The 14834-nt window shown below is 44.0% G+C and overlaps 1 protein-coding gene across 2 annotated transcripts in view; it reads right to left on the bottom strand.

Annotated features, from left to right (window-relative positions):
* Nucleotides 1-14834, bottom strand: part of SUCLG2 (succinate-CoA ligase GDP-forming subunit beta) — a 207634-nt gene that overhangs the window by 95801 nt on the left and 96999 nt on the right. For both annotated transcript variants that reach the window (XR_014545006.1, XM_083602015.1), the window contains exons 3-4: nucleotides 2814-2913; nucleotides 2629-2719 (exon numbers count right to left, since the gene is read on the bottom strand). Coding sequence is in view for 1 of the 2 variants with exons in the window: in XM_083602015.1 (XP_083458141.1) it covers nucleotides 2629-2719; nucleotides 2814-2913 (191 nt within the window). In the remaining variant the exon portion in view is untranslated. The remainder of the gene's footprint in view (nucleotides 1-2628; nucleotides 2720-2813; nucleotides 2914-14834) is intronic.

Consider the following 14834-nt stretch of genomic DNA (forward strand, 5'->3'; position numbering starts at 1 on the left):
GGACATAAACCACAATGTTCCTAGTTCCTCCCTCCCAGCAAGCCTCAGAACTGTAGTTTCATTGGGTTGCCGAGAATTCTGCATTTGTGGTTCTTGCTACCACTTGCAGGAACACATCCCCAGGCTTCTGGGAGCAGGGGTGGGGTGGGTATAAAACAGAGGCAGCAATAGAGGTAGAGAGGAAGTAAGCCCAATATTTCACAATCCTCGCTACACAGTGAATTTTATAGTGTTTGACAACTGCCAAATATGTCTAACATTTTAAAATAATGATTGTGGTGGGGGGACAATGGCCCCAAACACACACACATGCATCCAATTCACGGACTACAGAGGGTTAACACAGGAGACTGTGTGCCATTTAGCACATGGCAGCCAGTGTGGCGTAATGGTTAGGGGACTGGACTATGACCTGGGAGACCAGAGTTTGAATCTCACTGGGTGACCTTGGCCCAGTCACCATCTCTTAGGCTAACCTACCTCACGGGGTTTTAATGAGGATGAAATGGGGACGAGGAGAACCCTGTGTACCACCTTGAGCTTCTTGGAAGATAATGGTGGCATATAAATGTAATAAACAAACAAACAACCATGACATGCTTCTGTCCTTGTAAGCTTCAAGGAAAGCTAGGAAGGTGAGATAAAAGAAGGGGAATTGTTTGTTGTAGATAAATCCACATGTATTTGCAATGACTAGGGGGTGCGCAAAATGGACTTCAAATATGAAATAGATTGTGCTCCATGTCTTTTGAAAACAGTTCAAAGTAGTTGCTTTGATTCTTTCTTTCTGTACTGAAATGGCCATTCCAATGAAGGAAAGCAGAGATCTACTTGTACGGGAGCCAAAGAACTTGCAATTATCTGACTCGGGGCAATGAGTTTAATCTATTGCCAAGTTCCATGAGGTGTCCTCAACAGACTTGTAACCTCTGCTCCTCATATTTATGATCATTTTAGTCTGAGCAAATGGTTTTTTACAGCAACAGACCAAATCATTTTAGCAGCAATTCGCTTTTAATGTTCCAACTTGTATTCATCTTTCTTCAAGTATGGTTGAGAAATTAGACACAAAATTCAGATGTGTCAGCAGGACAGAGACACCCTTCTATGCCATTCAATGGACTGAATTTGCCCTCTTTGAAACTGTACCACTTTGATGGCTTATAGTTGTTAACGAGCATGGCTTTGGAGCAAATCTACATGCTTGATGTTGGTGATCATCCCACAAGCTGTGGAATGGAAAGGGGGAAAAGAACTGTCTCATGACAGAAATAGGCCTGAAATAAGCCTGTATTGAGGGCAGAAATGTTGAGAAGGCCTTAGCCAAGCTCAGACAATACACCAGTGTGAATAAAAATACGTTCTAACTTTTCTAAGTTGCAGTGTGTTCACTGGCCTTCTGAGGTTGTCATTAAAACAAATCTTCTCCAACAATTTTTGGCCTTTGGAGTCTTGTCTAGTCAATATTGTCTCGTCCATTGGGACACTTTAAAAACCTCCTTTTCGATAGCCATCTTGTGATGGCTCATAGTCATCTTGTGATCCACGAATAAATACCATTATCTTTCCCCCTCGCCATTCTCCTCCAGCTGATTTGGTCTCATCTCATTGCAAAAATATTCAGCGTTGGTTCCCAAATTACTTGACATTGCCTCCTACCTTAATGTCATCTGCAAATTCCATCAACATGCTTCTCCATCCCTTTCTCTCACCCACACTAGTCATTAATAAAAACTGCCCACACAGTTGGGTCACTTAAACATTTTTTTTCAGCTGCGCAGGAGCTCTTGACAGATAAGCAGCTTCCACGCGGTTGGGAGAACATCAAAAGGGCACTTCAGTGCACATTCATTTGAATAATCTGTTCTAAACATACAAGGCTTTCATTTCATATCGATTTCAGAAGAAAAGCAGAAAGCCTGCTTTTCAAGCCTAACCATCTAATAATGGATGTGCAATATTTCAATTGCAAGTGAAAGAGAAACATTTCCCTGTTGGTGTACCAAAGGCAGTTTTTAAGCAGTAACTGGAGAGATATGGGCCCTTTTTAGAGCACATGCATTTAGGAAAGATGGGTGTCATTTTCATGCACCTAAAACATCCTGGCAACGATCCTGCGCACAATTATTACAGATCCAGTGAAATCAATGTGACTTCTGCACATAAAAGGGAGCAGTTAACTGCAGGCTGGGATAAACGTTTTAAGTCAAGAATGCTTTATTATTATCTGCTTATCGCATTTAGCATTCATTGGGCATAATCTAGTTCCTGCTTTTTCTGCTAGATCATTGCTTGTTATTAACTTCTATTTGCCAAGCCTCCCTTCACACTCTCAAGCCCTCTTCCTGATAATCCCACCATATCAAGTCCATATCAGCTCTGCATCCATCAGACAGCTAACTTTCCTGTGAAAAGGATGGGCAACTGTTTCATATTCCCAGAATCTCCAGCTAGGGCTGGGAAAGGCCTATCTGAGACCCTGGAGGACCGATGCTAGTCAATGTCAACAGTACTGAGGCAGATGGACCAATTGCCTCACTCAGCACAAGACATATTGCAGTGCGTCCACTAGCTTCAAGCTACACCTGACAACATTTATTATGATTTGCAGGTGGGGGACTCTCTTACCTTCTGAACTTTGACACCACCCTTTGGAGTTTGCTTTGTGGTGAGATTGTATCCAATCATCTGTTCAGCAAGCTCCCCTACCACTTTAGGGCTAGAAAAGGGAGAGAGAAAGGCAAAAATCTACATTAAGATGGATGGCTTAAAAACAAACAAACAAATAATACTGCTGTAATTTCCCAACTTACTCCTTGGTTAGATGCACGCCTCCTTTAAGCCCGCTGCTGAAAACACCTTTTCCTCTTCCTCCGGCCAAGATTTGAGCCTTCAACACAATTTCTGTAGCATCTGTGAAACAAAACACAAGGCACATTGTTGTGCGATCCAAACCATGTTGTCGTGCGACCTGCCACCACTGGGACAGCCCCAAAGAGAAACGTCCACTTTGGGTCACTACTGGTCACTCCATCAGACTGCAATGAGGGTGAGGACACATCTCTTGGGAAACTGTTTGTGGATGGGCACACACCTAGATGAGAAATGGGAGCAGACTGGGAGTGGAGGGGGTGGAGATATGAGTTAACCTGGCTTCTAAATGCAATGCTTGGAAGCTGTGTCAGTAGTGAGAGAATGAATATATATTCATTCAATGTACAAATGTATATTCAGTGTGGTGGGTGGGTGTTAGGTGACTTTGCTATTTTATGTTTCTTTGATTGGTCTGTTGTATTTTTATTGTATTTCTCTTTTGGATTGTTCACTGCTTTGGGGCCATTTTGGTCAAAAAGTGACATATAAATTGTAACGTAATACAATGTACTCTTCTACCCAGCTATTTGTTTCCCTTGCTCTTTACATTTTGCTGCTGTGCTCTGTCCTTGTTCTACTAACCGATGGTGATTTTATAGACAGGCTATTTAATGGTTTGAGGGATTTTAATATGAATGCATTTTGTGAACGAATTTATTGTCGGAGTCTGTTGTGCACCACTCCGAAAGGCAAGTGGTCAACGATTTTTAATAAATAAATAAAATTTGAAAATTAGTTTTTGCCTTTTCCCTAGACTGTCCTTCATCCAAAGTATAGCAGGGTAGCGCACGCAACCAATAAAATAACATAAAATAAGAGCGTCAGTTCAATAATTCAATAATTAAAACAGCACAGTGGTTTTAAACAAGCTCATCTGAGTTACAGCCCTCACTCAAATGCCTGTCTGAAGAAAAGTCTTTTCAACTGACTTTTAAATACCTTCAGTGAGGAAAACGTTGTATTTCCACAGGGATGGAGTTCCAAAATCAGGAAACTGTCGTGGAAAAGGCCTTCCCCCTCCCCCGGTGATATTGGGCCTTGCCCATCAATGGACCATGGGGAGAGCATTCCTGACAGAACACAAAGTCCTAGGGCAGATATGAGATAAGGAGCTTCTTTTTATAGTGGGGGGGCCTGTGTAGTATGGGTTCGTACACTAACATTCGTATTGGTCTTTGTAGCGAATGGGCAGCAGGTGCAGCTGCTACAAAATAGGTGAATATGGGTTCACCAGGTAGCCCCACACAAAGCACATGACAGAAGTACAATCCTGAAGTCGCATGAGCATGGATCATTGTGGCCGATCAACCCTAACTCAGAAGGGGCAACCAGCAGTGGCGTAGCGTGGGGGGTGCAGGGGGGGCCGGCCGCACCGGGCGCAACATCTGGGGTTAGGGCAAATCCATGGGTTAGGGGGCGCAAATCCACGGGTTAGGGGGCGCAAATCCATGGGTTAGGGGGCGCAAATTACTTGCCTTGCCCCGGGTGCTGACAACCCACGCTACGCCACTGGCAACCAGTCTACATTGGAAATATGCACACACGGCCTCAGAGGCCACCTGGACCACAAGCAACAAAGCTGGATCATGGAGTGCCTCCAAATTGTGCGACTCCATCCAAACGGAGGTTTCCACTAACACCACCCCACCCCACCCAAGCTGCTACTATAAAAGAAGTGGGAGATCTAAGATTCAACACTGCTGCATCGTATCTGGCTTGTTACTGAGAATCCTAGGAGATCTATGCATACACGGGCAGAGCTTGCAACGGGATTGACGAGTTAAATTTTGTGTGTGTGTTTTCCTATTATAAAAGCATAAAATTTAAGCCAGGAAAAGAAATTACATTCTCCCCTCCACACAGCTTGTAGGAGGCGTGCACTAGAAAAGATCTGCTTCCCAAGCACTTATTTTTTGACACCTATCACTTTGAACCTTAAATCCTTCCCCTTGAAGATCTGCCGTGCATTCCAATACCCCCCACCCCCCGCTTTCCCCCATCCCCAGCTTTTCTATAATTCATGCCGCCAAAAGGCACATAACAAGGAAATTTAAATGCAACCAAAAAAATCAAATAAAAAACGAATCCAGTTTCATATCTGTGTTGTCTAAGCATACAAATTATTAAGATGATTTTTTAAAAAATAAGCCACTTTCCAACTGATGATAGCAAAAGCCAGGAATTGCTCCGTCCGCTGTGATAAAACATCTATTTTGGCATTGTTAATAGACGCTACGAGCATTTAATTAGATTACTTTGAGTCGCTAACCATCCCGACAATGAAAGCCTTGTATGCACCATGGTAAGTGCTGTCAATTATGACTGCGATCATTACCCTTTGTGCCACAGGCTCTTCAGGCCAAGTCAGTTGCATTCATAGCCTGCATACTGATTACTTTTTACTTGGCAACAACAAATAAGGAGAGAAGACAGACTGAGAGAGGGGGGGGGTAAGGGAGGGATGAAAGAGGTGGTTAAAAAAAAAAACCCAACAACTTCAGTGAACCTGCCAAAAGAGCATCAAGGCCGTGAAAGTTCTTTCACGGCAACAAGTACGAAAGCCATAAATAAGTGCATAAGGAAAGTAAGCATAACTATGGAAAGGTTGGACCTCAAGTACTAATCAATATAGCGACTTAGCGGAACACTTTACAAACAGGTTCCTGACACCCTAGGGGAAAGTGACATGGAGTAATTTAATTCCACAGTTATTTGCCCAAGCTCTGGAAAATGAAGTAAACCAGCCAAATCTTATTTTACAGTAACTAGGCCTGATGGTTTAGTATTTATCAAGCTGATTCGCTCCTCCAATGTCGCCGTTTCCATTTTATTTAAAGATCCGACTCTCACAAAGCGCACCACAACCAATTCCTATTTGCCGCCGCGCTTTCCGTGTTGTCTCCTGCCTGAATTCCCAGATTGCGTTAGGAAAGAGTACCTCGCACAGGAAATTTAATTGTATCCGAAAATATATACATGGTTCGACTGTCCTCGCAGGATGATGCACAAATGAAAGGCGCAGCTTCTAACAGGCTTTGTATGGAAATGAAATAAGCCCATATTCAGGAAACGACATTAAAATGGATCTCTTCAGTTAACGTCTATCATTCAGCTCCAATAAATCTACAAATAATTCCAAGAGAGAGAAATCTTTTTCTAATTACATACTAGATGTCTCTCTCTTTTCCTGCATGTATATGTATGTCTCTGTGTGAGAAAGTGGGGAAAATCCCTATACTGTACAGTGGTACCTCGGGTTACATATGCTTCAGGTTACATACGCTTCAGACTCCGCTAACCCAGAAACAGTACCTCGGGCTAAGAACTTTGCTTCAGGATGAGAACAGAAATCGTGCTCTGGCGGCATGGCGGCAGCGGGAGGCCCCATTAGCTAAAGTGGTGCTTCAGGTTAAGAACAGTTTCAGGTTAAGAACGGACCTCCGGAACGAATTAAGTACTTAACCCGAGGTACCACTGTATTGCTATTTAAAATAAATAAATAAATCAGGTGCCGGAATGCACAATTGAATGCCTCCCTTGTTTTCTTATACAGTGGTACCTCTAGTTACGAACTTAATTTGTTCCGGGGATACGTTCTTAACCTGAAACTGTTCTTAACTAGAGGCATGCTTTTACTAATGGGGCCTCTTGCTGCCACTGCGCCGCCGCCACATGATTTCTGTTCTCATCCTGGAGCAAAGTTCTCAACTTGAGGTAACTCTTCCAGATTAGCGGAGTTTGTAACCTGAAGCATTTGTAACTCGAGGTACCACTGTAATGGCAATGGTGCCAACCCAAGAAGTCCCAGAACTGAATTCCGGTGAGCTCCAGCTGAAAAGAAAGCCCTGATTTTATGTAATTTTAGAAAGTGGCTGGCACAACTAGTGTCATATTGATATTTACAACCAGGGGATGTGCTACAGTGCAATATAATGTAGCATTCTCAACACTCCTTCACTTTGCAATTAAGGCCTCTCAATCAATTGCTAGTCCCGTCTTCTGGCCGATAAGACATACTGTGAAACACATTAGTGTGTTTGTAGAGCTCCAAAGTAAAAAACAACAACAACAAATTAGTAAAATAAGTCAAATGCTTGTTAGAAGTGCATTGCTTTTGTAACCAATTCAGTCATTAAGTATTGTACCAGCAAATCTTAAAAATGCATTATTAGCCATGGAAAAACTTTCCTGAGAATTTATATTATATTATTACAACAGGATGATTGGCTAACCTCATATATATGTGAATCTCCGCTGAATTGAAGGGAGAAGACATAGAAATTTGTAGCCCTGCCTTAAGATGAGGTTGGCTGAATGGAATTCAGCAGATTCTACAGCTTATGGTAAAAAAAAGCCCACTCTAGAGTGTCTGGACCACCAGCAAATAAGAACAGTGCCTGTACATTTGCCTGTCTTTTACATTCTGCAATTGCGAGAAACTTTTTTAAAATGAAAGCTGGGAATCTAGATGTTATCAATCACCAGGCATGGGCAGCTAGGTATGTCCTCTTATCCTCTCTGTGGATGTCCATGGGTCATACTCTACATATGGTCTCTGCCCCAAGGTGTGAGAGTGACCATCTAAAAAAGATGCAGGGCGGTAGAATAACATTATTGTCATGGTCAGACCAGTGAGGTCTTTTGGTAAAGATCCCCCACCTTTCAGAGGGTAAAAGGTAAAGGGACCCCTGACCATTAGGTCCAGTCATGACCGACTCTGGACCGGCGCTCATCTCGCTTTATTCACCAAGGGAGCCAGCGTACAGCCTCCGGGTCATGTGGCCAGCATAACTAAGCTACTTCTGGCGAACCAGAGCAGGTGCACGGAAACGCTGTTTACCTTACCACCGGAGTGGTACCTATTTATCTACTTGCACTTTGATATGCTTTCAAACTGCTAGGTTGGCAGGAGCAGGGACTGAGCAACGGGAGCTCACCCCGTCGCGGGGATTCGAACAGCTGACCTTCTGATCGGCAAGTCCTAGGCTCTGTGGTTTAACCCACAGTGCCACCCTCCACCCTTTCAGAGGGATGGAAGCCAAATTAATATGGTTCACCCCCAGGGTCTTCTGAAATTCAATGGATTTGGGAGGAAGGCCAGGATATAAATTTTATAAAGAAATGAAAAGAATGCTGGCCAATTATGCCATGTAAAAAAATCTTATAGGGTTGGAAAAATCCTACAGGTTGAAAAGGAACCTTAATATTCATGTGTATGGAGAAAGATCTTTGGCTGCTGTGAGCAGAAAAATGCTCTTTCAGGTATGGTTCTGGGAAGCAGGGAGATTGCTTAACAGCAGCTACTGTCTAAACAGCTGCACAGCTAGCTGTCGGTCCTCAGCAAGGGCCGGACTCTAGGTAGTCCAGTTGTGGGAATCAAAGTGGGCTGCAAACATTGCATGGTCCACAGCAGGCAGGTGGTGAGTCCTCAAGCAGCAAACAAAGACGAGAAGCAATTGCACAGTGAGAACAGGACGGGGACTGGGAGCAGGGGCTTAGGAAAAAGGGCCCTTGCAGAGTTTGGTAGGTAAGAAACGGCCCTTTGGGGTCAGCCGGCTGAACAACACTCTTCTTCTTCTTTGGCAATCACTTGTATCCGGGTAAGATTGTCTTCCATAAACACGGTTTTAACAATGAGTCCGTAGGTGACTGTGGAGGCCAATTCTGGATCCACACGTCCTTCCACAGTGGGGACACTGGTTTCTGGGCAGGAGTTGATCACGGTGTGGATTTGCCAAGCATGCCTTCCTCTTAGCACATTTCTCCCTTGCATTCTGAGTTTGAGTGTCTTCAAACTCTGTGACACCTTTTGTAAAGTCTGTTCTCCAACTGGAGCGCTCACAGGCCAGTGTTTCCCAGTTGTCAGTGTTTATACTACATTTTTTTAGATTTGCCTTGAGACAGTCTTTAAACTTCTTTTGTTGACCACCAGCATTATGCTTTCCATTTTTAAGTTTGGAATAGAGTACAGTGGGACCTCGGGTTAAGTACTTAATTTGTTCCGGAGGTCCGTTCTTAACCTGAAACTGTTCTTAACCTGAAGCACCACTTTAGCTAATGGGGCCTCCTGCTGCCACCGCGCCGCCGGAGCATGATTTCTGTTCTCATTCTGAAGCAAAGTTCTTAACCCAAGGTACTATTTCTGGGTTAGCGGAGTCTGTAACCTGAAGCGTATGTAACCTGAAGTGTATGTAACCCGAGGTACTACTGTAGTTGCTTTGGAAGACGATCATCAGGCATCCGCACAACATGACCAGTCCAACGAAGTTGATATTGAAGAATCATTGCTTCAACACTGGTGATCTTTGTTTCTTCCAGTACACTGATATTAGTTTGCCTGTCTTCCCAAGTGATGTGTAAAAAATTTTGGAGACACCATTGATGGAATCTTTTGAGGAGTTGGAGATGGCATTCACAGGTGGTCCATGTTTCACAAGCATATGGTAAGGTTGGTAGTACAATAGCTTTGTAAACAAGCATTTTGGTTTCCCTGAGAATGAACAACACCAAGGCAGGCTGGCACTGCAGCCAAGGAACTGTTCCCCAAACAGAGAGTTCAGTCTGCCAAGTTTGCAGTGAAAGCAGAGCACTTGTGGCACAGGACACAATGCACAATGTTTGTTATGCCTCCTTTGAAAGTACATTTGCCTGTTATCTAATTCAGCCTTGACAACAAGAGATCTGATCTGCACCTCATTCTTACAGTAGGCCAGGCTCCTTCCTGTCTCTGCACAAAGGGCTGGTTTGTATTTGTCTGTCTACCCTGTGCTACACCCTCACTCATCCCACGAGCTAAAGGTTTGAGAGAAATGTAGCCTTGGATGCCATCGTTCTAAACCTGCTTGCTTCCTAGCTCTAGTTCATTTCAGTGGCAACTAGATGAAAGGAGTGCTTGTTTGGAGGATTGTGTCCAATTCAAAAGACTTGTACTCAGACTGGGCCGACCCGTCGCAGCAAATGAATTAAATCTATACAGAGCAATTCTTTCAAGGGACAAAACCTTTGGTATTAGATTTTACAATACATCTCCTTGCGTTTTAGTGTTGTGAATACAAATTGAAGTGCTGCACCTTGAAATTGCAACAGGACTCCATACTATAATGAAAGCTTATTGTGAATCAATAAAAATTGGACCTACTTTAGCAACTATGATTGCTCTGGTCCACTGGAAATGCCTGGAGCAGAAACGAGCAGCTTGTTTTCAGCCCACTGCTGTGTCTATTTAACTGCTGGATTCCTGATCACGAAACAATATGGTTGGGTGAGAACAGTGACTGAGGTTTTGATGTGGGATTGCGAATTTTACCTACCTACACATTGTTCTAATATTCCATTCACACTGATGGGAGTTTACAGTCTGCTGCAAGAATAGTAACAAAAATATTTTGCTCTCTACACATAAATAACATCCCATGATATGAGTGTGTTATTGGGCTATTATGGGGGGGGACTTGTACTAAAATAATCAAACAACTATTAAAACTTTTAAATAAGCTCTAATGAATGCTCGATCCAGTTATTTATTTAGGGATTTATATTCCCCCTTTTGTACAGACCATACAATAGCTAACAAAAATAATAGGGTGATACAGTGGTTTAAAGCATTAGACTAGGGCACAGGAGAACCAGGTTCAAATCTCCACTCAGCCATGAAGCTCACTGGGTGACCGTAGGCCAATCACAGTTTCTCTGTCTAACCTACATCACAGGATTGTTGGGAGGAAAAAACAAGGAGAGGGTAGGAGGAACCAAGTACATTCGTACCTTGGAAGTCAAACAGAATCCATTCTGGAAGTCCGTTCGACTTCCAAAATGTTTGGAAACCAAAGCACGGCTTCTGATTGGCTGCAGGAAGCTCCTGCAGCCAATCAGTAGCCACAGAAGCCACATCAGACATTTGGCTTCCAAAAAAACGTTCAAAAACTGGAACACTCACTTTTGGTTTTCGTTTGTTCAGGACCGAAACGTTTGGCAACTAAGCCGTTCGAGATCCAAGGTACGACTGTACATCACTTTTGAGCTCCTTGGCAGAAAAGTAGGATAGAAATGTATTTTAAAAAACAGCAACAGCCCCTTTACACTCCTGGGCCTTTTATTTATATGGGCTATATTCCTAGCACAGAAATCTAGCAGGTGAACTTCTGGCATAGAGATCCAAGTGGCAGAAGAAAAGCCTCCTCTGCTGTTATAGGCAGGGGACTGGGGGCAGAATAAAGGACGACAACCTAACCTGGGAGCTGATGACCCTTCAAGACACAGAGAGATTGCAGCACCAATAATATTTCAAGAGGAAGTAGCAATTCTGTTCCCCTCCCCTGATCCCCTTCCAAGGAAGAAGATCCAGAATGGTGGCCAAGACACCTGCATGCAAAAGCGGCCTCTGCTTTTATAAAGATAGCACTCCCACAAATAACAAGTGAATAAATGAAACTGAGGTGTGAAATTGAAGTTTCTCTACAAGACAGAGATCAGCCTCCCACTCACAAGAAGAAATCGGCAGTGTCATATTTATGTTAAATGCCTACGTAGCAACTTACACGGTTTTTTATTTTTAAATCGATGCCACCCACATTCTAAGCAATCCCACTTACGTTTCATCCCCCACAGATGCAGCCAGGCCTTTCCACACAGGTTTCCAGATCCTGCCCCATACATTCTCCCCTCCCTTGTTTCAGAGCTGAAGACAGATTAATCATCTTTTTATATATATATATAACTCCAACCTCTTCAAAATGTTGTGTATTTATTACAAGATCGTAGGCCTCATTAAAATCCATAATGATAAATTACCCAGTCTCTTGATTCCATCAGCCAATGTTATTAATTGTTTTCATATCTGTTATTACACACTTCAGTAATATTAAAAACTGAGGAGGGGAAAGCTAGATAAAATTCAACTATGGTGTACCTTGACTGCCGCAAAGTACCTCTTCTATGTGGCAAAAAGCTATGTGTACATGGCAACCTTCTGGGGTCATGGATTCTAGCACAGGAATGTGCTTAATGAGTTGTCTGGTACAGAGGTACCTCGGGTTAAGTACTTAATTCGTTCCGGAGGTCCGTACTTAACCTGAAACTGTTCTTAACCTGAAGCACCACTTTAGCTAATGGGGTGTCCCGCTGTCGCCGCGCCGCCGGAGCACGATTTCTGTTCTCATCCTGAAGCAAAGTTCTTAACCCAAGGTACTATTTCTGGGTTAGCGGAGTCTGTAACCTGAAGCGTATGTAACCTGAAGCGTATGTAACCTGAGGTACATGAAAGGTATGTAACCTGAGGTATATGAAAGCCTTCCGCAAGTTGGTGCCCCAACCTACAATTTCCAACAGCTCCAGTCAGCCTGGCCCCAGTAGGATATGACGTCACAACCTTGTAATGTGGGTGAAACCAAAGCGGATATGTATAAAAAGATATGTACAGGGAACCAGGCAGAGGGTTTCCTCGGTAGTGGCACCCACCCTGTGAAATGCCCTCCCATCAGATTTCAAGGATCTGAGTAACTGCTGTATTTTTCGCTCTATAAGACGCACCAGACCACAAGACGCACCTAGTTTTTGGAGGAGGAAAACAAGAAAAAAAATATTCTGAATCTCAGAAGAAACTTAATCCTGACAAGTCAGATGTGCTCTCGGTCAGTCAGAAGGCAAAACGGGGAATCAAGATTCAGCCTGCACCGGATGGGATAACACTAACCCTGAAGACACAACAGTTTGCATGTACTCCTGGACTCAGACCTGAGCATGGTGATGGCCATGGTTTCTGTGGTGGCCAGGAGGACATTTGCACAGTTAAAGCTTTGCACCCGCTCCTTGAGATATCTGATTTAGGCACACAGGGGGATGGAGCCAGCCGGCCGCCTCAGTGTCTTGCTGGCTCAGTTGCCCCCAAACTCGCAGCACAGAGCAGAAGATCCTGCTGCGGCACTCCGGCTAATGGTAGGCTGTTCCCCAGACTCAACTCTCAGGCCCCGGACTCTTGCCCCGCACCCCTAGCGCCTATGGGTTAGACGGTCCTGCAGAAACTTTAGCTGGCTCAAAGAGCTGTAGCCTAACTGTCGACTGGAGCTGGTTATCAGAATAGGCAAAGGTAAAGGGACCCCTGACCATTAGGTCCAGTTGTGACCGACTCTGGGTTTGCAGCGCTCATCTCATTTTTTTGGCCGAGGGACAGCTTCCGGGTCATGTGGCCAGCATGACTAAGCCACTTCTGGCCAACCAGAGCAGCACACGGAAAAGCAGTTTACCTTCCCGCCGGAGTGGTAGCTATTTATCTACTTGCACTTTGACGTGCTTTTGAACTGCTAGGTTGGCAGGAGCAGGGACCAAGCAACGGGAGCTCACCCCGTTGCGGGGATTCGAACCGCCGACCTTCTGATCGGCAAGTCCTAGGCTCTGTGGTTTAACCCACAGCGCCACCCGTGTCCCATCAGGAGCATACAATTTCCTGCTTGGTAGGGGGTTGGACTCAATGGCCCTTGTGGTCTCTTCCAACTCTATGATTCTATGAACTCCCTTATTAGAACAGCTCTACAGGCTGGTGATCTGTTTCCAGGCACAAGTCAAAGTGCTAGTTGTGGCCTATAATGTCCTACACACCTTTGGTCCAACCTATATGAGATTGCACCTTTGGTCCAAGCTATATGAGATTGCTACCTGAAAAACCTGCCCAGGTATTAAGATATTTGCGGGAGGCCCCTCTCTCGGTTTTGGGTTCTCTCACAGGCACGCTTGGTGGGCATGCAGGAGGGGGCCTTCTCGGTGGCTGCTCCCAGGCTCTGGAATTCCCTCCTTGGAGAAGCCACACTGGCTCCCTCCTTGTTTTCCTTCTGTCAGCAACTGAAGACTTTCTTGTTCCAACAGCCTTTTGGGAGCTGCCTATTTTTTAATGACAGGGTAATGAAATGCTGTTTTTATTCTAATTATGTGTATATTTTAAACACACACACACACACACACACGTGCGCACACACACACTTCTTTTTTCTGGGGTTAAACATTTTTACTGGGGGTAAACATACCCCTAAACATTTTTGGCCTCATTGGGGGGCAATATATATATATATATATATATATATATATATATACACACACACACACACACACAGAGAGAGAGAGAGAGAGAGAGAGAGAGAGAGTGTTTTAATTCTATTAAGGTTTAATTTTTTTTAATGATTCCCCCTTCCCCCATGTTTTTAGTGATTCTTCTTTTTATCTATTGGCTGCCTTGAGTGTCATCCAGGAAAAAGGTGGGGTATAAATAAATATATTATGAAATATAGTAGTAGTAGTAGTAGTAGTAGTAGTGGTAGTAATTTCAACAATCAACAAAACAAATTGGTGCTTTTGTTTTGTGGTTTGGGATAATACTCATTGATCTGTGTCAAGCCAAACTCCAGTGCTTGGGGTACAGATTCCCGCCAATGCAAGAACTCTTGCCCTCCCTCCCACCTAAGTATGCTCTCGGGATTCCTCCAACCTTCCAGAGCAGGTGTGGGGAGGACATGGGGTATGTGCAGGAGGAAGAAAGTCCTGTTGCAGAAGCAGAAATCCTTGCACTAATGAGAGACATTAGCTGAATGCCATCCCCTGCCTCCAACCTTAGCTATGCCTGCTTAGTACTGCTACTAAACTAATTTTCATGGTGGTCACCATAATATCCTTGTCGCATTGAAACTCACCTGCACATAAAGCATTTAGGTTCCAGCAAGAGATGCGATAAACAGGTAGAGGTGCTATGACCAGCTACCATTGGAGGCTATGATGGACCCAATTGTGCTTGGGAAAACGGGTAAGCCAGTCCCCTATGTTTACCCATAACAGCTACATGAGCAGACAAAGGGAAGTCACACAGGAGGTATTCCCCGCCTTCCTTCCTTCGTTCTTTTAAAATTATTATTATCATTAATGCAGATAAACGTTAGCAGCGAAAGACTGCTCAGCTGTGTCTTCAGATTCATAATAGC

The sequence above is a fragment of the Podarcis filfolensis genome (assembly GCF_964270895.1).
Source record: "Podarcis filfolensis genome assembly, chromosome: 2".
Taxonomy (NCBI): domain Eukaryota; kingdom Metazoa; phylum Chordata; class Lepidosauria; order Squamata; family Lacertidae; genus Podarcis; species Podarcis filfolensis.